Below are 19257 nucleotides of genomic sequence, written 5' to 3'. Positions count from 1 at the left end.
AGGGCACAGGAGACGACGAAGAGAGGAGGGGGGGCACCCGCTTGCAGAGCCAGGCCAGCCCGCTGGGAGCGGGAGGAGGCGGAGGAGGGATCCCACTCACTATTCCAGCTATTTCCAGAGCTTGGGAGCCCGCTAAACAAAATGCTCTTGCTATGTCCTGGCGCAGATAAGGCAAGAAGTGGCTTTCTTTAATAATATGATTGAAATGTTAGGGGTATGATGCCTCCTCGTTAGTAATATTGACTTTGCATGCAGAGCACAATCCCATCCCTCTAGACTGCTTAGCCAAAACAGAGCGTAAACTCTGTAATTAGTAACGTGTTCCATCATTAAAGAGCCCTGCTGAGAATTTCTATTTAATAATGGTCTTAAATTAGTTATGATGGTAAATACTCATCTGGAAATTCAACATCTAAAACCATCTACAATCTGGAAATGCTCCAGTGTTGCTGTAATCTCCTGTAACACAGAAATGACTATCACGTTAAACCATCGCATTAGAAATTCGCTGTACCGTTTGGTCCACGAATATACAGTATGGATGTGTTAATTAGGTTAACCCATAGACTGTCTGTTTCACAAATATTTAGAAATAAACAATGAAAGCTCCTTTTTAATACGATACAGCTGGGGAAGGCGGGGAGCGGATTTGACTCTCTCAGTTGGGAAGTCTTTTGTTTTCAGATAAGGTGGAACTGCGAAGTCCTTGGGCCTAATACTTTACCAACACTCCCCACGGACACGGACCCACAGGCAGGCACCCACACCCACGCGTGGGAGCCCCCCGAGCTGTGCTCAGCCTCTTCCCATGACACGCAGCAGCAGCACCCATAGCTTTTCCCGCAGAACAGGGTTTCTATCCTTCTCCCAGCTGAGGCAGAACAATTCACACCATACTCTTCCCCCCCACAGCTCCCTGCTCCCCTTTAAAATTGCAAGCATCTTGTTCCACCTCCGTCTTGTCCCCAGTCATACAGCCGGGCTTGGTTCTGGCAGTCCTAGTCCAGAGCTTTCAAAATAGTCCAAGGACACGCAAAAAGGAATAGGCAGAGTAAATAAATAAATAAATAAACCTGGCTTCTCCCCCACCCCGCCCCCCATCCCTGACTGCACATGGAATAAAAGTTTTGCAGATAGACTGTGATGAAGGTATAAATAAGTCATTCAGGTACACTTATCCCCACTGGGGATATAAAGGGAAGTTATTTGTAATAACAATAGAAAATCAGTAACTGAGATAGTTGGGGGTTATGGTAGGAGGGAAGGAAAGTATATTTCTGTATTTACCTAGACGTCTAAACGTTTATCCTCTCTAGCACTAACCTTTCATGTTTAATGAATGAATCTGCATTGCAGGTTTGTTTTTTTTTTTTCCCCTCCATGTGCCGGCTAGTTTTAAATCTGCAAGCACCGCAAAGAGGCCGTGATCCCATCTGCCTATGATTCCAAATTAAAGTTCAAACGGACGGCTTACACACTGCTGATCCTGTATCATAGCCTCTCGCGACCCTTCAATTACTATTTAATAGAATTACAGTGTAAAATCCCAATAGTCTTAAAGAATGTTTTATCACAGACTGAAGAGAGAGAATATACAGACACCTCCAATGTTGTTGAACTGTATTACTGACCTATTTAGATATTAAAAGGGAATATTTAGTGTTCTACAAGATATTACAAGAACTACTTTAATCTGAAAACATGCATATGTCTATGTATATGTGCATCCACATATAAATGCGAGTGTGCGTGGACATTATATACATCAACTCCACCCCACATTGAGTGCACACAGCCACTCTGCATGGACGTGTGTGCTCGCCCGTGTGTGTACGCATGTACACACACCCACACAAACACACGTGCTCATCCAGGCCCAGGTGTAAATAAGCATGTTCTGGTAAACTGCCCTACTACCTCATTGTTGCCAGACATTGCTGAAGAGGTTATTCCAGTAGGAAAGCAATTTTTCCTCCACTCATTGAAAAATACTCTTTAATTGACCTTATTATTAAATGAACTTCCCCTAATGATGTTTCTATGGGGACAAAAAAAGCAAATATTTGCAGTAGAGCTAAATCTCCCTCTAACAGCTATGACTGGATTTAAAGACAGTGGCAGTCTGGCTTTAGCTATTGTAAATCTTGACTTCCAGTGTAGTTTTCTTCTTTCTTTTTTCAACCTGTTCGGCAAACGAGCTGCCTGCAGCAGGGAGAGCCGATCCTGCACTTCATCACGCTTTCAGAGAGACGATGCCGACCACATACTTCCAGATATTTACATCTACCCTTTCTTTATTCATTACTCTTTTGTGTCTTTCCTTTCCTGCAGATCTCGAGGTGCCCAGCCGCTTGGAATCCCCCTGGTCTGAGAACACCTTGCTTCCAAAATAGAAAAAGAACAGTGCCGAAAGCAAAACCTCACAGCCTTCCCTCTCCTGGACACAGCAACACAAATCCCTTTGGTATCATTTAATCACAGCTGTGCCCCCACAGTCCCTGCCTTTTGTCATTACCGTGCCAGAACAGAACATTTAGTGCGATGGTGGGTAATGTCCCTAGTGTTTTTTCTTCTCAGCTCTTTTTCTCGCCTCCCTCTGGCTCCCTGCCTTCTCCAACTCTTGGTCAGTCAGCAACTGGATGGTTTGCTTCATTCCCCCCGTTTTTATACATCGTTTACAAACTTCTGCATAGCTGAGCTCTCTGCAGGTTGGTGATGTGGCTCCATGTAGGCCACGGGTGCGCTCTGCGTTTTGTGTGACTCCGTGTGTGTGTGCGTGCGTGTGTCACCCTGCACACCCGTGTGTGTGTGTGTGTGCGTGTGTGTGTGTGTGTCTGCGCTCTAGAAAAAGGCAATGTTTGTCTATCCTCTCCCTACACGCGGAATCCAGGCCAGTGCGATGTGGAGCTCAATAAGAAACTGCATGAATAAACACGAATAGAAAGTTGTGCTCAGCTAACCGAAGAAATCAGAGCGATACCAGGGCACCAACGTCCACATTTCTTTTCACTTCGGGCCGGGGCAGTAACCTCATCTGGGTATGCTAAAAATTAAGGGCAACGGGCAAGCAGATTCAAGTCCCTCGAAAAAGGCAGCTGTAACTGATCAGGCAGAGGGAGCCGGGGATGATCGAAGCCCTCGCTTGGCCGCGGAGGGCTGGGGAGCAGCCGCCGCCCAGCAGGCACACAAAGGACACCCAGCCATGCCAAAGGGCTCGGGCCGCCCCTCGGGCAGCGACGGAGGGGAGGAAGGGTGGGAGACGGGCGGGTGACGTGGGCGGAGGGCACGCACACCGCCGGGAGCCCGATGGGGAGGAAGGCCGCGGTGTGGCCCCGAGGCGAGGGGTGGGCGGCGGAGGGTGGCGGGTAGCCATCGCCTCCAAATCGCTCCTGGAGCCGGCTGGTCCCGGCCCGACTTCCGACGGGGGAGGCAGGGCGTGCACAGCCGGGCTCCGGCCATCTGCCTCCCGTCCTCCGGCTTTCGCTCGCGTATTGATCAAACGCACTTCAGCTTCCGAGTAATTTCATCTTAATCAACGGCCGAGCTCGGCGCGGATAATAAACTAATGCTGGAGAGGGGCTGTCGATAATGCTCGGCCAGGGGCAGAGAGGAGGCAGCCCTCCAGTTTGGCGGGGCTCGATAGGCCCTATCTTCCCGGGGCAGATGGACTTAGTGGGTGAGAAGGCTTAAACGCAGCTTTTCATAGATTTACACCTCAATCAGGCCATTCAGGTTTTTAATGCAAATCCTAAAACAACATCGTTTGTGCATTACGGAGCCCGGCTTTGAAACGGCGTATCATTAGCTGCACCCTTGGCACCGCCAAACCGCGCGGGCATCGGTGCCCCCCGACGGGGGGTCGCGTGTCCCCACCGCGGCCACCCCGCACAAAGGCACAGGGGCTCCTGGGAGAGGCTAATTCCCCTCCGAGGCAGCTCCCTCCTCCGTGTCTGGGCTTCGGCAGAACGGGCTAAATCATCGGGGATAGGGGTGGCAAATGACATGGAAGTGAGGGTCCTGCCTGGGAGGATGGGGAGGATGGAGAGGACGGAGGCTGAGGCTGAGGCCGCGCACGGGTGGAGTGAGACTAAAGGCGATCTCTGGCCTCCCCGAAGTGCCACGGCACGACGGGGTGATCTTCTGGAGACTCAATCAGAGGGAAGAAAAATCCAAACCTATCAGTGTAAGGCTCAACTGAGGTAGATTATTGCTGCCGGCTTGACGCCTTCTAGCTGCAGCTTCCAGACTTGAAAATGAAGGGGGGAAAAAAAAATTCCAAACTTTCACTCCTTTGGAGCCTTTCAGGTATTAAATCCCGTTAAAAGGAAAGCAAGATGAGAATGGCGCTCCTACCATCGAGGAGTAGAAATATTGCACGTAAAAACAATGTACCGACATCGAAGATCTCCTTCCTACCCAAACCTGGGGTGACTGGAATGGGCAGGATTTTTTCCCGTAAGGGCCTCTCTGCTCCCTCGCTGCCGGGGGTGAGGGAAAGAGCAGCCCGAGCTCAAAAGCGAGACCCGTCCGAGGGTGCCGGCCACTGGGAAGCCCTTTATCCCCTCCCGGGTAATATTTCTCCACTTTAAAAGCCGCGTGGGGGAGGGGAAGAACTAGGTCCGTCACACGACCCTTTTCTCCCACCCACGCAGAACACGGCAGCCTTATTGTACGTGTTGCCCCCTACTCTCCTCCACCCACCAGCAATTCCCGTACGTTGTGGCTTTGTACGAGCCGTCGTTATTTTAACTCCCCACTCGTGTTGGCGACGGGGCAGCGATGTCCGTGGGAGACCCCCGAGGCGGAGCCCCGCGGTAGGTGAAGGCCGAGGGCAGGGGGAGGCGAACCCCGACGGGGCGGGCGCTGCCTCGGGCTGTCCGTGTCCTTTTCCGCGCTAACTCCCGAGGGGAAACGGAGGGAGAATTCCACACACCCTCCCGCTACGAGAGTCTCCGCGGTTCCAGCGCAGAAACTCTTTCCTGCCCGGCCAGAGGGGTTTCACAGTGGGACGCGTCCCCACCGTTTTCGCCGCGCACACGCGCTCGGCTTTTCCTCAGGGGCACCGAAGGTGTATGAGCGTATTTGCACATCAGCTTATTCCTTAAAATTATCCAATAATGGCTTGCTTTAAGGTTCGACACCCTAGGGGGTTCCCCTGACTCCCCAGGTAGCCTCTTGAGGCGGGAGGGGGGACGCGAGGGGAAGCCCAGGCTCTTCCTAAGGCTTTCCTTAAACCTAGCTCAAACTCCCCTAAAAAAGGGAGGAGGGAAGAGGGAGAGAGGATTCGGCAACACAGAGGTAGATCGGAAGTCCAAATTAGTTTGGAAATGGTCAAGAAATTCCAGGCACGTTTCTCACTAAATCCCTGGTGAGTTTCAAAATTGTATTTTCAAGTAAAAACAAGTTTAGAATTTACCTCTCTTTAATTCACGACTGAATAATCTGCCCAGGGCAAAACAAAACTTTAATTAAAAAAAAAAAAAAGCAAAAAAGAAAAAAGAAAGAAAAAGGAAAAAATAAAAACAAAGAAAGATGCTGTAATACTGTTAGTCATGCAAATAAAGGCGTCTTTCAGCACATTACAATATACTCTGGATTCGAGGGGAGGAGCTGCAGCCCGTTTAGGGCGAGGAGTTTATGTTTTTGTTTTCATTTAAAGCTACAAAACAAAACCCGAAATGTCTTAACCGCTCTCCGGAGAGAGCCGTCCCTGCAGACAGGCGGCCAGGGAAGCCTTTGAGCTCGGAGGGCACAAAAAAAGGGCCGGAGGGTTGTAAAACGCAGGAGCCCGCTGGGGCGGAGGGGACAGTGAGGGACACGGCTGTGCCCCGCGCCGCCGCCGCTGTCGCAGCCCCGATGCCACCCGCAGGGTCTCTTCGTCCCCCTAAACCCCCTCCGGGGGCCGCGGGTGGGGCAGGGCGAGGTGCCCACGAGGAGGGAGTGTTTTTCCGTGGCGGACAAAAACACCAACATCGCTGGATAGATAAGAAAATGGAATACTGTATTTGATTTAGAAAGTTTGTACATATAGATAAACACGCAGTTAAGGAAACAATAGTTTAAGCGTCCTACGTGGAGTTTAAGAAGAGACCCCCCAAAGCTGCTATGAAATACTCAAAATAGCTTTTGCATAAGAGAACTACAGTTGCACCCTAAGCTTTTTTTGTTGGTTTTTTTTTTCCTTTTTTTTTTCTATCGCTGAGGTCCCTTTTGAAAACCTAGCACGTCAGATCTTGACAGCTAAGTTTGTGCAAGGAACACCGAGTCAAGGAAAATAAAAAGGAGAGAGAGAGAAAGGGTGGGAGGGAGATAGACGAGGGGGGGGTGGGGAGGGAAGAAAGAAAGAGTAGAGCAAATATCATATACAAGCCTTTCTACACATATATTACAAACTGGGAAAATGACCGCATCATTAAGATATACATAATTCATATAAAATTTTGAAATAAAAATAAAAATCTGTTACAGTCATAACTATTCTTTTTCCACATTTATAACCAGTACCCACACAGGCAGTGACAGAAGTGTAGAAAAAAAGGTGCTTACGAATAAAATGATTGTCTGCTGAACAAAAAAACAGAAAATTGCATCTTGGCTGGACCATCACTTGGACTTAAAAAAAAACCAAAACAAAACAAAAAAACAGAGAGAAAGGGAGAGGGAGAGAGACAGAGAGAGAGAAACAGGACCAACAAAAAGGCGATAAACATTTGTTATTTCCCTCTTCAAGGAGTTCCTTTTTAATTTTTTTTTATTTTTGCTTTTTATACAAATTCGATCAGAGTTTGCGTTTGTTTATCTGGTTTCTGTTTGCTTTCCTTTACTATAGAGAATATTTTTTCCCAGATACAAATTTAATCATCATCATCATGCAAGTGGGTGAAATGCGTCCATGGAAAAGCGCAAAGGAGAAATCGTGCTTGTCCTAAAAAGAATACAATTGTCACTTTTGCTTTGTTTTTTTTTTGTTTGTTTTTTTTTCTTTTTATATATATAATAATTATTATTTCCCGCCCCCCACACCCCCTGCTGCAGCACCAGCGTTTGTGACTGTTGAAGTTTTAGCTCCATCTCTTGGTGGTGATGTTGGCTGACGGTGGTGGTGGTGGTGAATTCTCTGATCCCTGTCTGTTTGTTTGCTATTATGTTTGGGTCGGGTTTGGCCTTTTCTTTCCTCCTGGCTGTGTGTGTGCGTGCATGCGTGTGTGTGTCCTGATTCTAGGTTGTCTCGGTTTGTTTTGCTCGGGTCGGGGAGAGAGAGAGAGAGGGAGAGAGAGAGGATGCTTGGCTGTTTGGATTTGGAATTTTTGTTTGTTTGTTTGTTTGTTTGTTTGTTTTCCGATATCATACATCACATTCCGAGTCGCTGGAGGTTACCGAGAGGATGGAGGTGCCCGTCTCGGCTCTTTCTGTCAAACTGGAGACGCTGGTGGTCGGGCTGGCCGCCGTGGACGGAGATTCGGCCGAGCTGTGTGTCGGGCAGCCGGGCTCTGCCAGCGACCGCATGCCGCTCTGTCCTATCGCCTGGTGCTGGAGCCTGCATCGCGCCGGGAGACAAAACAAGAGCACAGCCCTTCTGAGACACGGGCCGAGGGGACGGAGACCGCCCGATCCCCGCCACCGCCCGGGAGCAGCCGCGGTCCCGGCCCGGCCAGCAGCCGAGCCGCCTCCCGGCAGCGCCCCGCGAAGCCCGGGAGGGCGGCAGAGCCAAGCCGTGTGCCCTGCCTTCCCTCTGCCTTCCCCCTGCCTTCCCCTTGCCAGGATATCCCGGGGGGAGCGGCACCCAGAGCCAACGCAAATAAAGAGGGGTCGGGGTTCGGAGAGAAGGGCTTCCCTTTTGCCCCGTGGTCTGAAAAACAGGAGCAGCGCCTTCCTTTCCCCCGGAGAAGACTTCCATCCCCGCAGCACTGCGGGCCTAGGAGGGAACCGCGGCTCCCTGAGCTCCTCCAGCACTCGCCCACGGTGCAAAGCCACAAGGACCTGTCCGGAGCGGGAAAGGATGGCACAGGACCCTCGTTTCGTGCTCTGGCGAGTGTCTGCCCAGACATCTCTGCGGGCACAGGCAGGCGGTGCGGGCAGGGCAGAGGGAAGCTCCCGTCCCGAGGAGGAAGCGCTACCAATAACATAAAAAAGGGCGATTGTGGAACACAGCGCTTCTCTCCGCTCGAAATTTAAGCCCCTTTTCCATCTGAAAGCCAAAATCAACTTTTAAGTTCTGGTCATTTCAGCGTCGACAATTAAGGGTACATTTCAGTTGGACTTTTTTTTTTTTTTTTTTAAAAAAACCCTGCAATAAATAACTTTTATGTTCCCTGGCGTGTTGTGAATATTTCTTCGCGCCCGTTTATTCTGCTCGAAACGCAAAGAAAGCCCAATACAAGGATAAGGACTAAAAGTCCTAGACTGAGTAGCCAGCCACAACCTCTAGCGCCCAGCATCGCCAGCGTGAATCAAAATACACTCTTCGCTCAACTGCTTCTCACCGGGGTATTTTCTATTTAACTGCCTGTCAAGACCAGAAAAATGTAGCCGGTTTATTCTACATTTCTCATTATTTTAAGTTGCCTAATTTCAGCAGCTTTGATTTTTCTCCCATTTACAATTCCTGGTGCATTCATCTGCTGTCAACAGCGTTGAGTCAACAAAAGCATCCATAGGCAACTTCTGTTTATTTACAATCCTAAGCTGATCTGTTTTCCATTTAATGAAAATTAAATAGCGAGGCACATTTAGGCTGCATTTCTCCTACAGAATCTCGAATCAATAGCACCAATGCTATAATTAGGAGGAATTTAAGAGACAGCATTTACAAGAATAAGTTTTGTTTACGTGCTTACAATGGTAGCTAAACTTAAATTAAAATAAAAACAGCGTGTCGAGCTGGATTAAGGATCTATTGTCATTGCAAAACAACTTTTACGGAGGGAGACCAGAAAGAAAAAAAAAGAAAGAAGGGTGCCTCGCTTTTAAGACTGCAGAGCAGAAATTTAATAATAATAATAATTAAAAAACCAACAACAACATCAACAACAATAAAGACATCGAGAGACGCGCAAGTAAACGCAAGGGTAATTGCGCACGATTCCTAATCGCCATGCGGTGTAAACAGAGAAACGGAGATAGGGAAAAAAGGAGGTTTCCCAGTCTCCTAAAGGCTTTTCTCCCTTCTGTCCCCGAGCCCAGCGGCTCTGGGCTGAGTGTGTGCTGGTCCCGCCACGCATGCAGAGGAGCACGAACAATCGGAGCGGAGCCGCCTGCCCTGCAGAAGCCCCGCTCGGACTCGCACCGACCGCCTCGGCCCTTTTGGCCGGGGAACCGCGCCGGAGCACACCGCGCCAAGCCGAAAGCAAACCCGGCTCCTGCCCGTGGGGCTTTCCCATCCCCCGCAGAGGGCAGGGAGAGCCGGACTCTGCCCCGGCGCCCCGAACTCCCACCGCGGGGGAGCCCCAGCCCTGCCCGCACCCCAGGAGCCCGCGGGGAGCCCCGGCGGGGCTCGGGGAGCGCCAGGCAACTTTGAGCCGTGCCTGACCCCCCGCCGCATCCTTGCGGCTGCCGAGAGGGGACCTACCCGCCCGGCTAGGAGAGGGACACACCGGTTACTCCCGGTGGCGGTGATGGAGAGGAGGAGGAGAAGGAAAGGGGAAGCGGAGGAGCGCTGCCGGTGGACCCCGCCGCCCACCTCGCCCCCAGCCCCGGCGAGGGGCCCCGCAGCCCCACTGACCTGTTTTTAGCCGCCGCCGCTCTGTCTCTTTGCCTTCGGTTTTTGAACCAGTTGCCTACTTGCGTGGGGGTGAGCCCCGTGGCCTGAGCCAGTTCCCTTTTCTTGCTGGGGTTGGGGTAAGGGTCCTGCAGGTACCACTCCCTCAGGAGGCTGCGAGTCCTCTCCTTGAAGCAGTGCGTCTTCTGCTCACCATCCCAAATGGTCCTGGGCAGCGGGAACTTCTTCCTCACCCTGTATTTATCAACCGGCCCCAGCGGGCGACCCCTTAGCTTCTCGGCCTCCTGGTAGTGCGCTTCGAGCCACATGGCCTGCAACTTGCCGTGGGACTCCTTGGTGAATTTGTGGTTCTCCAGGATGTGGTAGAGGTCTCGGAAGTTGCCCGTGTGGAAGGCCACCACCGCCCGGGCGCGGAGGATGGACTCGTGCTTGTTGATGGCCTCGCATGCCCCCGGCGCCACCGGCAGCGACCAGAGGAACCTCCCCAGCCTCTCTATGTCTCCAGTCTCCTCCAGCGTCTCGCAGACGCTGGCCACTTGCTCCGGGGAGAAGTTGAGTGTGGGCAGCTGAAACATTGACAACTCTTCGTGGGGTGCCCGGGAGCTGCCGCCTCCGCCGGCCCCGGGGCTGCAGCCCGAGCCGCTGCCGCTGCCGCCGCTGGCGAGAAGGAGGGAGCGGTGGTGCGGGTCGGCGGCGAAGTTTGGCAAGAAGAAATGGGTGGGATAAAGCTCTAGCGGGGACCTGAACACCATGGGATGACCGGGGAGAGGGGGAGATAAATCAAGGAGAAAAGAAAGAAAGGGAGGAAGAAGGGAGGAAAGGGCACACGCACCGCGCACGCATCCACACCCGCACACGCACACACAGCCACATAGAGGCACGGGGGCACACACGCACTCGCACGCACACGCGGGCACACGCTCACACACACACACGCGCGCGCACACACACACACGCACTCACACACACCCGGCCCCGCGCCGCCGCCGAGTCAGGATTCAGTGATTCAACAGCAATCGCCCTAATGACAACAGCCTCATAATATCTCCCCTAAATCCACAGTGAGTGCAGCGCTGAAACATTTTGTTTCGCTTTTCTATTGGTCTTCTGAGTGTCGTTGTGGCGTTGCCATGGCAGCCCCTGCCAATCACTGTCAGCCCTGCCAATCATTACGGAGTACGTAAGGAAGGTTTTTACCACTTCGCCCAGATGCACGGGGGGGAGGGAAGCGGGGCGGTTGGTGGAAAAGCCTAGTAGTTTTTTGTTTTTTTTCTTTTTTTTTTTTTCCTCTTAATCTTTGCAACTCCTAATCTCAGCACTTCCCCTTCTCCCTGTCTCTCCCCCCTCCCTCTCCACACCCCTCCTAAATAAGGGATCAAATAATGCGAAAAGCAGTGTGCACATATTTGTTGAATGGGATGAGCAATTAGAGGGTGGAATATTATTGTGATCTTAACGAGGCTCGTTAAAGCTAAAGGAGATATGGGGGGAAAGTAAATGGGCCAGGCTGGGATACGCGTTCGGATAAAGGGCTCCTAACTGAGACAATTTACACATGATTTGCACGTAGTTTCACTTCATTCTGCCTATCTGAGCACTAATAGTGCCGGGGAAGAAAAGAAAGATGAGATCATTAGACCCATCCTCACGCCGGTGACCCTCCCAGAAGCAGGCACATACAGTGCAGGCTGGGTTTCGCCCTGGTTCCCCGAAGAGCCTCTCTCCTCCCCGCTCCCTGTCCCTCTCCGCCGAAGAAGGGATGCGCTGGCCGCGGAGTTCTGCGGTGGCTCCGCCGAGCTCCCAGCCCGGCCCCTCTCCGGCGGCGCCCCGCTCGCTGCCTCCTCCGTCCCATGCCTCCTCCCGCTCCTTCTCGCCTTCCCTTTCCCTATCCTTTCTCCACTTTGTTTTTCTTTCATTCTGGTTTTTCTCCCACTCGCCTCACCTCTTCTCGCCCTTTTCTTTCTCCGGAGCCCGAGAACCTCGCGTGGGGTCCCTCACCCCCTAACCCGCTGCGGCTTTACACCACACCTCTCCTTTTCCCCGCATTTTCTGCCCCGAACTTGCAGGGCTTCTGAGCGGAAAGGAGGAAAGGGAGGCGAGTAAAAGCGGGTTCAAATCCAGATTTATATTTTTTTTTCTTCCTTCCTTTCTTTCTTCCTTCCTTTCTTCCTTTCTTCCTTTCTTTCTTCCTTCCTTCCTTTCTTCCTTTTCTTTCTTTCTTTCTTTCTTTCTTTCTTTCTTTCTTTCTTTCTTTCTTTCTTTCTTTCTTTCTTCCTTTCTTTCTTCCTTTCTTCCTTCCTTCCTTTCTTCCTTTTCTTTCTTTCTTTCTTTCTTTCTTTCTTTCTTTCTTTCTTTCTTTCTTTCTTTCTTTCTTTCTTTCTTTCTTTCTTTCTCTCTTTCTTTCTCTCTTTCTTTCTTTCTCTCTTTCTTTCTCTCTTTCTCTCTTTCTTTCTCTCCTTCCTTCCTTCCTTCCTTCCTTCCTTCCTTCCTTCCTTCCTTCCTTCCTTCCTTCCTTCCTTCCTTCCTTCTTTCCTTTCCTCCTTCCTTCCTTCCTTCCTTGAGAGGAAGGAAAATCTCTAAGGTGGTTTGAGTCCAGCCATCAGTAAGACCTAGCTGGGTCGCCAGACCTTGCTGCCATGCAACTATATTTATTATTAGGTATGTTGCCTTTAAGAAGATTTAATCAGCATCTTGAGCTGGTAACTCTTTTGTTTAGTTTCTGTAGCTATGGAAGTGTGATTTACAGAGATTTGTACGGGTCATGGACATCTTTCCAGACTTACTGTGTATATTTAGACAGGACTTTGCTTGGTGTTAAAAAGTGTATATTTTGAATAGGTTCACACACAGTAGCAAACAATACCGACATTGTAAAGGCATGTACAACGAGTATTGAAACGCAGCATCCAGACTTCAACTAATCTGCCCTCAATAAAGCTGAAATAATTATCCTAAGCCGCCTTTCTAGAAGAAAAATCATTGAGGAATTCAAAACTTTTTTAAAGATCTTTTCTGCATTCCGATGGAGATCGAGGGGTGAGGCTTGGAGCCCAAACTACTTTCCGACATCAATGAAGGGGGGGGGGGGGGGGGGGGGGAAGAGAGATATTACAATTAAAACGTGAAAACATAGCGTGACTTGCCCTATCCGAAGGATAATAATAATACTGCTATGGGTGGTAGAAGTTCTTTAGCTGGGCTCCAAACTGGTTGTGATCCTTTCACAGCGCACTCCTCGTGAAATAATTCCAAGTGGCAGATGAATAGGTCCAGTTGGAAGAGCTGCTGGACTGGAAGAAGTTCGCTGTATTACACATTCATCTGATTTCCACTAAACTGTCATCGGTGTGCTACGTGGGTTCATAGTCCTAATGGAAATAACTCGCCCTCTTAATTTTTAGTGATTTGCTTAAACGCTTCTGTTAACAGACTTGGGGAACACTCCCCCCCCACCCCCCACCCCCGGCTCATATTTCCAGTTGTACAGCTAAGGAAGGAAAGAGACTTCTCAGCCCCTCTACAAATCGACTTGGAGGTATTAATTGGACAACAATATGTTTAGCCAAAGATTTTAATACATACACACACACACACACAAAATCTTTTTCTTTGTAATCCTTTCCTTTTATGTAAAGGATTACAGAGGGGAGGGTGGGGGGAATTCCTGCGGGAGTTTCTTAATATTTGATTCCATTTTTCTTCAAACTGCAAATTAAACTGCATTAAAATATATTTCCAGAATAAAATCCAAATAGGCTTTTTCTTTTCCTTTTTTTTTTTTTTTTTTTTTTTTTAATCTCCCAGAGACTGGTTGGTCACCTATGGGTTGCATCCATCTGTTAGGATTCCTGATGAACCTTTCAAAGCTCTAATATTCTTTCTCCTCTTTCTTTCTTTCTTTCTTTCTTTCTTTCTTTCTTTCTTTCTTTCTTTCTTTCTTTCTTTCTTTCTTTCTTTCTTTCTTTCTCTCCCCCTCTTTCTCTCGGTCTCTCTTTCTCTCTCTCTTTTTTCCTTCCTCTTTTCCTAGACATATGAAAAGTATAACAACTCCACTTCTGGTGAAAATGTTTCTTCCAAAACATCCTTCTGAAGGGCATTTCCACGCCTGTCTGCTCTGTGTGCAAGTGCCTGCGTGTGTGTGTCTGTTCAAAGCCAAACAAACGCACAACCCCTCTGCGCCTATCAGCTGGGATCAGGGTCTCCCTGAAGCCAGCTCTCCTCTCCGAGCCCGCGGAAGCCCCGCACAAGGGCGCTGCCAGCCAGGAGCCCCCGCAGGGACGGAGCCACCATCCTAAAACCTTTCCTCCCGCTGCGGCGGCTCGCCAGCGCGGGGGTGGTTAGCCAGACCCGGGGGAGCGGAGCCAGCGCTCTCCCAGCCGGGCCGGGGATTCAGCGCTCCCCTAAGCCTGTTAGGGACACACTCTCATGTCCCGAAATGTGCAAGCAGATAATTGTAGGCGCTTCTAGCTTTGCGTGAGGAGGCCAGGGTGTAAATGGCTTTTAATGACTGCAGCTGCTGGCTGCAAACTGTCAATGGGATCGGCTAATGCCGAGCCCGGACCCGCCGAGCCGCCGGCGGCGCGCAGGGAGCGCGGGGCAGCGCGGAGCCAGCGGGAACGGGGAGCACGGCGGAGGACGGGGCCGGGCAGAGCCTGTCCTCTCGGCTGGGAAAATCCTTTCCGGATCCTGTAAGTTTGTTACGGGCGGGCGGGGGAGCCCCTCGGGGGTGCGCTGCTCCCCCCCCTTTCCCCGCTCTGGGGTCGGGTGTCCGGGGCGGTGGCAGGCGGGGTCCCCCCCCACCTCGCTGCCGATAGCCATCTTCTCCGGGCTGGGGAACCTGCCGCTCGTTCCCGGTGAATCTTACATGATGCATTGTTTTAGCTGCTAGAATGACATGCAGCTCGGCAGAGCAGGGGAGCAGCTTCTCCCCCTCCTTCCCAAAAGCCTCCCCCTAAATAAAGCGGGACAAGCCTGTACTCTCTTCTGGAGGGAGCCCGGCGAAGTTGTGTCAGGCGTGTATGTGTGCGTGTGTGTGTGTGTCGGGCTGCCAACCTAGAGGACTTTTCCGGGGAGAGGAAGGGAAGCAGAGAGGGAAGTTCTTTTATTCCACTGCTTGTTTTGATGGTCGCTCCCAGGAGGCTGCGATTTTCTGCTGCCTAGTTAGTGCCCCTTAATCCTGACTCGGGAGTGACTCAGTCGGCTCTTGCAAGGGGTGATTATTTTTTTATCGAGGGAGGCAGAGGTTCAGACGGGGCTGGGGGTAGCGGTCGAGGTCTCGGAGAGAGGAAAACGCAGCACCTCGGCCGCGGCGAGGGGCATAGTGAGGGGGAAAAAGGCAGAGCCCGGGGCAGGTAAAGAAGAACCCGTCGCGTTGGTCTTCTTTTATTACGATTATTACGATTTAATTGGATTTTTGTCAGTGTTTATTGGCAGGCACTGATAATTTTGCACTGATGCTGTCTTTACAAACACATCTATCCCCGTCCTTCCTCCCCTCGTTCTCTCTCTTTCTTCCAATGCCTTTCTTTTTAGTCACGATTTCTCGAGATAAATTAATGCGCATTTGATAGGTGTGTGAGATGTGGCCCATTCGGCTCTCGTAGCACAGTCCCGTTGATGTGATGTGTGCTGTGCCGGTCGTGCTAAAGAAACAAGTGGGCAAGCGATTTTTTTCCAAACGTTTGGATTGGTTTAAGAAGCCGAGGGGGTATTTTATTACTGGTCCAAAACAGTGCTCCAGCTTACAAGTTAAACTTTGGGAGACTACCCTCCTCCCTCCTTACTTTATTTGGCGTAAACACAGAGGCTGGAGGAGGAAAACCTGAGATATTCAAAGTTGTTTGGGGTTTTTTGGCTTTGGTTTTTTTTATCTTTTTTTTTCTTTTTCTTTTTTTTTTTTTTTTTTTTAAGGAGGGAGAAAAGGAGCGCAGCTCGCCCCTGCGGCGAGGTGCCGGCTTGGAAAACAGCGAACTTTCCCTAGAAGAAAGAGGCGAGAGAGTGTGGGCTGCTTCCCCGCATCCCTCTGGATCTGCCGGCAGCTCTCCCCAGCCGAAAGTTACCTGCTCTGCAGCAGCCGTGCAGTCGCTCGCTCCTGAATTAAACACAACTCTTAATGATGTAGCATTATCAACAAGGGACACTTGATTGACTGATCTAGGTATGATATATGTGCTGGGCGTCTAAATTAAATATTAAGTGAAATACTTAGCTCTAATTAGAAATCGTAACCTAGCAATGAAAACTTGAAGAAACAAATTGCGGGGGGAGGAGGGGACAGTCTTTAAACGCGGCAGCGAGGAAAGTAGCGGTGATGTGTACTGAGGCTGACATATTAGCAACAAGCAGCAACTTCGAAATGATTGACGTATCATTAGAGCCATCAAGCTGATTTTAATAATTCTTCAAGGAAAAAAAAAAAAAGGAAAGGAAAACAGCCAGGAACCTCGCAGACAAGTTATCTATTTTTTCAGCGCATTAAGCCCGGGAGAAGCATAATTAGACAGGGGGGAAACGAAGGAAGGTGGAGGGGAAATCTGTCGGTGAATTTAACAAACAAATGCCCGAAAAGCAGCGACCATCCAGCTCGGGGCTTCTCTGGGAGACGACAGAGTTGCCAGAGCTAGATGCCTTCTCCCCTGAGCGTGCCTCCACGAGGTAAACAAGCACACAGTTGCCTCAACTTTCTCCTTTAGTACAAAGTTCCTAGTGCGACGGAAAATTTGAATATTTTATCAGTCTCTTGTAGTGACCCTCATTAGGTGGGCATCCTGCTAAGGCCCTGGCGTTACAAGAAAGCTGCCCAATCAGAGCATTTGCACGCCTTGTTAGCGATAGTTAATGAAGCTTCCCCATGCACTCAAAGAAAGGCCCCCTCGATGTAGATTTACCTTATGTCAACTCGTTACTTCTAATGAATCGCATCAAAATTCTTCCCTGAATGGGGCAGAGGCGCCCGGATCGGGATTCCCCTCCCCGCCCGGCGGAGCCCACCCCTTGCCACCGCCGGCACTTGAGCAGAGCATCCGAGACCGAGGTGACCGGTTTGGCGGCGGGGAGGGGGACAAGGGACCGAGGGAGGGGACGGGGCGTGCGGGCACGGCGGGGGCGGCAGGGGGGGGCGCAGCCCAGCCCCGGCGAGGGCAGCGGCCGCAGAGGCTTCGCCGCTGGCAGGTAGACGTTTGCTCTTCGCCTCTAATTTCCAGGCTACCCCCCCCACACACCCCCCAACCCTCCCACTCCTCTTACCCCCCCTGTCCCTCCGGGCTAGCATTTTAAAATCAATTAGTATTTTCAATTCTTGAGGTGAATTATTCAAACAAATGTTTGGGAGACCCTGAGGGAGAATTTGGCCGTGACAAAAGGTTTGATTAGCTTTATTTCCCCCCAAAAGCAACAAAGGCGCAGGGCTGCGAGAACAATCCGCTACATCAGGGCATGTTCAATTAAATGAAAGTCATTAGCTTCGCCGTGAAAGCACTACCTTTAAAATCAGATGGGGAGGGTGGGAAGGGGGGGTGTGCTCTGATAATTGTGGCAGGAGGATTTAACAACCCCCTCCCCCTATACACACAAAGCCCTCCAAAAAGAAGAAGAAGGGGGAGAGAGAGAGAGGGGGAAAAAAAAAAAAGCCAAACCCAACACTTCACCCTTTGGAAATTTGTGCTCAGTCTAAACAATAGGAAGCCCATAATGCAGATTATAACACTCACTGACTCGAATCCATTATCTGCCCTCCACACTGTCTATATATTGATTTCCATATACTTTCTATTGCTCTCAATGACTGAGCAAAGCTCCAGTTAAGAGCCCGCGACACACAGGAGCGCTGCTTGAACTACATCTCACCATTACAAGCCGGAGCCGGTTGTAAACACGAAATGCTCCCACTTTCCCTGTGTAGTTGTGAACAAGCACACGACACCCCCCCACACACACACTCCCACTCCCCAAGAAACCGACGGCTGGGTAAAGCCGGGGCGCTACCCCGGAGCCCCCCACCCGCCGCGGTGATCCCGCTTATTCCTCCCCACCGTGGAAACGTTTCTAGGTGAGCACACCCGTGTCCGAGAGAGGAATCCTGGGGCCGGTGCCCAGTGCGCCCCCGTCCCGAGAGCGCTGGAACCGCCGGAGGGGAAAGGGGTCTCGGTGCCTGGCGCCCGTCGGGGGGCAGAGACAGCAAAGCCGGGAGGGCAGAGCCGGGGAGCTCACGGCCCTCCGCCTGCAGCCCCTCTCCCCAGCCCTGAGCACTTAATGAGGGATGACGGTCGTTTCTTTAACTCCGAGACCCAGCAGAGCAGAACTTTTTCCAAAGCAGGATCCTCCGGACGGTAAGTTTGATATTTGGATTAAGATCACTGTCTTCACGGGCTCTTGTAGTGTGTGTGGGAGACAGAGCTATGGGGAGGGAGGGAGCTCAGCCGAAAATGACCTTAAAAAAGAGAGAAGAAACCACCGAGAGCACGACCTGATTTATTTTTTTTTGTGAAGTGCTGGTGGAGGGAGGTGCGGCCGCCAGGGCTGAACCCCAGAAACACTGCTGAGGTGCCTCTTCGGAACTTTCCTCTGCAGGGCACAGCTCCAGGCACAGCGGAAGAGGGTATCGAGAGGGTTAAAGTGCCCGGAGAGAAGCCGAAATTTGGAAGCGGGGGGAGGGTGGGGTGGTGGGAAACGAAAGAGAGAAGTGAAGCGGTAATTCGGCTGGTATAAGGACACCAAATAATCCACTCGGAACCTGTAAAGATCGGGAAGATCCGGGACAGCCTCTTAAATGGTCACCTCCTCCCTCCCCTCCTACCCCCCCGCACCTTCCTTTACTTTAATGAAGATTGTTAATTTGTTTCGAGGCAATGCGCTGGGCTGATAAGTCGTCCCCAGCTAATATGTTAAAGTTTAAATACCAGCAGGTGCAAATTCGCTCTACTTAAGGCTATAAAAGTAACGCCGAAATTCAAGAGCACAATAAGTTGGCCTTTGTATTGTGATTTATGAAAGGGAAATTGCGCTATACATAGTCAACTATTTACAAAAAAAAAAACCAAAAAACAAAAAACCCAACCCCCAAAGCCCTGAAAGTGCTAAATTCTTCTTAATGATGCCGAAGGTGAAGTTGTTTCATATTGGACAAAATGGGCATTATTCTTTGTCATGTAAATCACCCTTCACTTGACCTCCGGTTAGAGGATAATGTTCACTCTTGATTCACCCTAAAACTTATTTAAATCAGAGAGCTGATGAATCATTTCACAAAATCCGCGTAATAAAGTGAAGAGGACCTAGGCATCTTCATTCAAAAACACATACGTTAGGAACGTGTACTTATTTTTTTTTAAAATATATTTTTTTTAAAAACTGCGGGATTAGGAAGTTTTTCTTTAATAAAGTTATGCTCCTTGGATTTCCTGAGTAACGTGTATGTAATTTCGCATAACAAGATTAAAAGAAAGCAAAAGATATGAATCACAGGAGATATAGATACACAAAAGACCTCCAAGTAACAATTACTCTAATACATATTTTAAAATAGGAAAAGAAATGAAAAG

The 19257-nt window shown here is 50.3% G+C and overlaps 2 protein-coding genes across 8 annotated transcripts in view; one reads left to right on the top strand and one right to left on the bottom strand.

The window, feature by feature from the left end:
* Window positions 1-6737: 6737 nt before the first annotated feature.
* SIX3 (SIX homeobox 3) lies at window positions 6738-10808 on the bottom strand. Its single transcript, XM_054063936.1, has 2 exons — window positions 9722-10808; window positions 6738-7537 (listed from the first exon to the last, which is right to left on the bottom strand). The coding sequence occupies exons 1-2, from the start codon at window positions 10468-10470 to the stop codon at window positions 7345-7347; spliced, it is 942 nt and encodes a 313-aa protein (XP_053919911.1). The 5' UTR covers window positions 10471-10808; the 3' UTR covers window positions 6738-7344.
* Window positions 10809-13887: 3079 nt separating this feature from the next.
* Window positions 13888-19257, top strand: part of LOC128851794 (uncharacterized) — a 33877-nt gene continuing 28507 nt past the window's right edge. For 2 of the 7 annotated variants that reach the window (XR_008449241.1, XR_008449242.1), the window contains exons 1-2: window positions 13888-14406; window positions 15629-16751. Coding sequence is in view for 2 of the 7 variants with exons in the window: in XM_054063273.1 (XP_053919248.1) it covers window positions 16556-16751; window positions 17766-18045; window positions 18287-18410 (600 nt within the window). In the remaining 5 variants the exon portion in view is untranslated. Of the gene's footprint in view, window positions 14407-14476; window positions 15070-15628; window positions 16752-16942; window positions 18046-18286; window positions 19226-19257 lie in introns of those variants that run through there. The other 5 variants (XM_054063273.1, XM_054063272.1, XR_008449243.1 and 2 more) reach the window with 5 other exon arrangements.

This window comes from Cuculus canorus, chromosome 3, assembly GCF_017976375.1.
Source record: "Cuculus canorus isolate bCucCan1 chromosome 3, bCucCan1.pri, whole genome shotgun sequence".
Taxonomy (NCBI): domain Eukaryota; kingdom Metazoa; phylum Chordata; class Aves; order Cuculiformes; family Cuculidae; genus Cuculus; species Cuculus canorus.
The sequence above is the reverse complement of the archived record's forward strand: the minus strand, read 5'-3'. Positions and strand labels throughout refer to the sequence as shown.

Bases quoted from the DNA above. Each gene is read 5' to 3' on its own strand.
- SIX3 (XM_054063936.1), bottom strand. From the start codon at position 10,470: ATGGTGTTCAGGTCCCCGCTAGAGCTTTATCCCACCCATTTCTTCTTG. The intron at 7,538-9,721 runs GTCAGTGGGGCT...GGCGCGATGCAG, and splicing joins GCGGCGGCGGCTAAAAACAG to GCTCCAGCACCAGGCGATAG.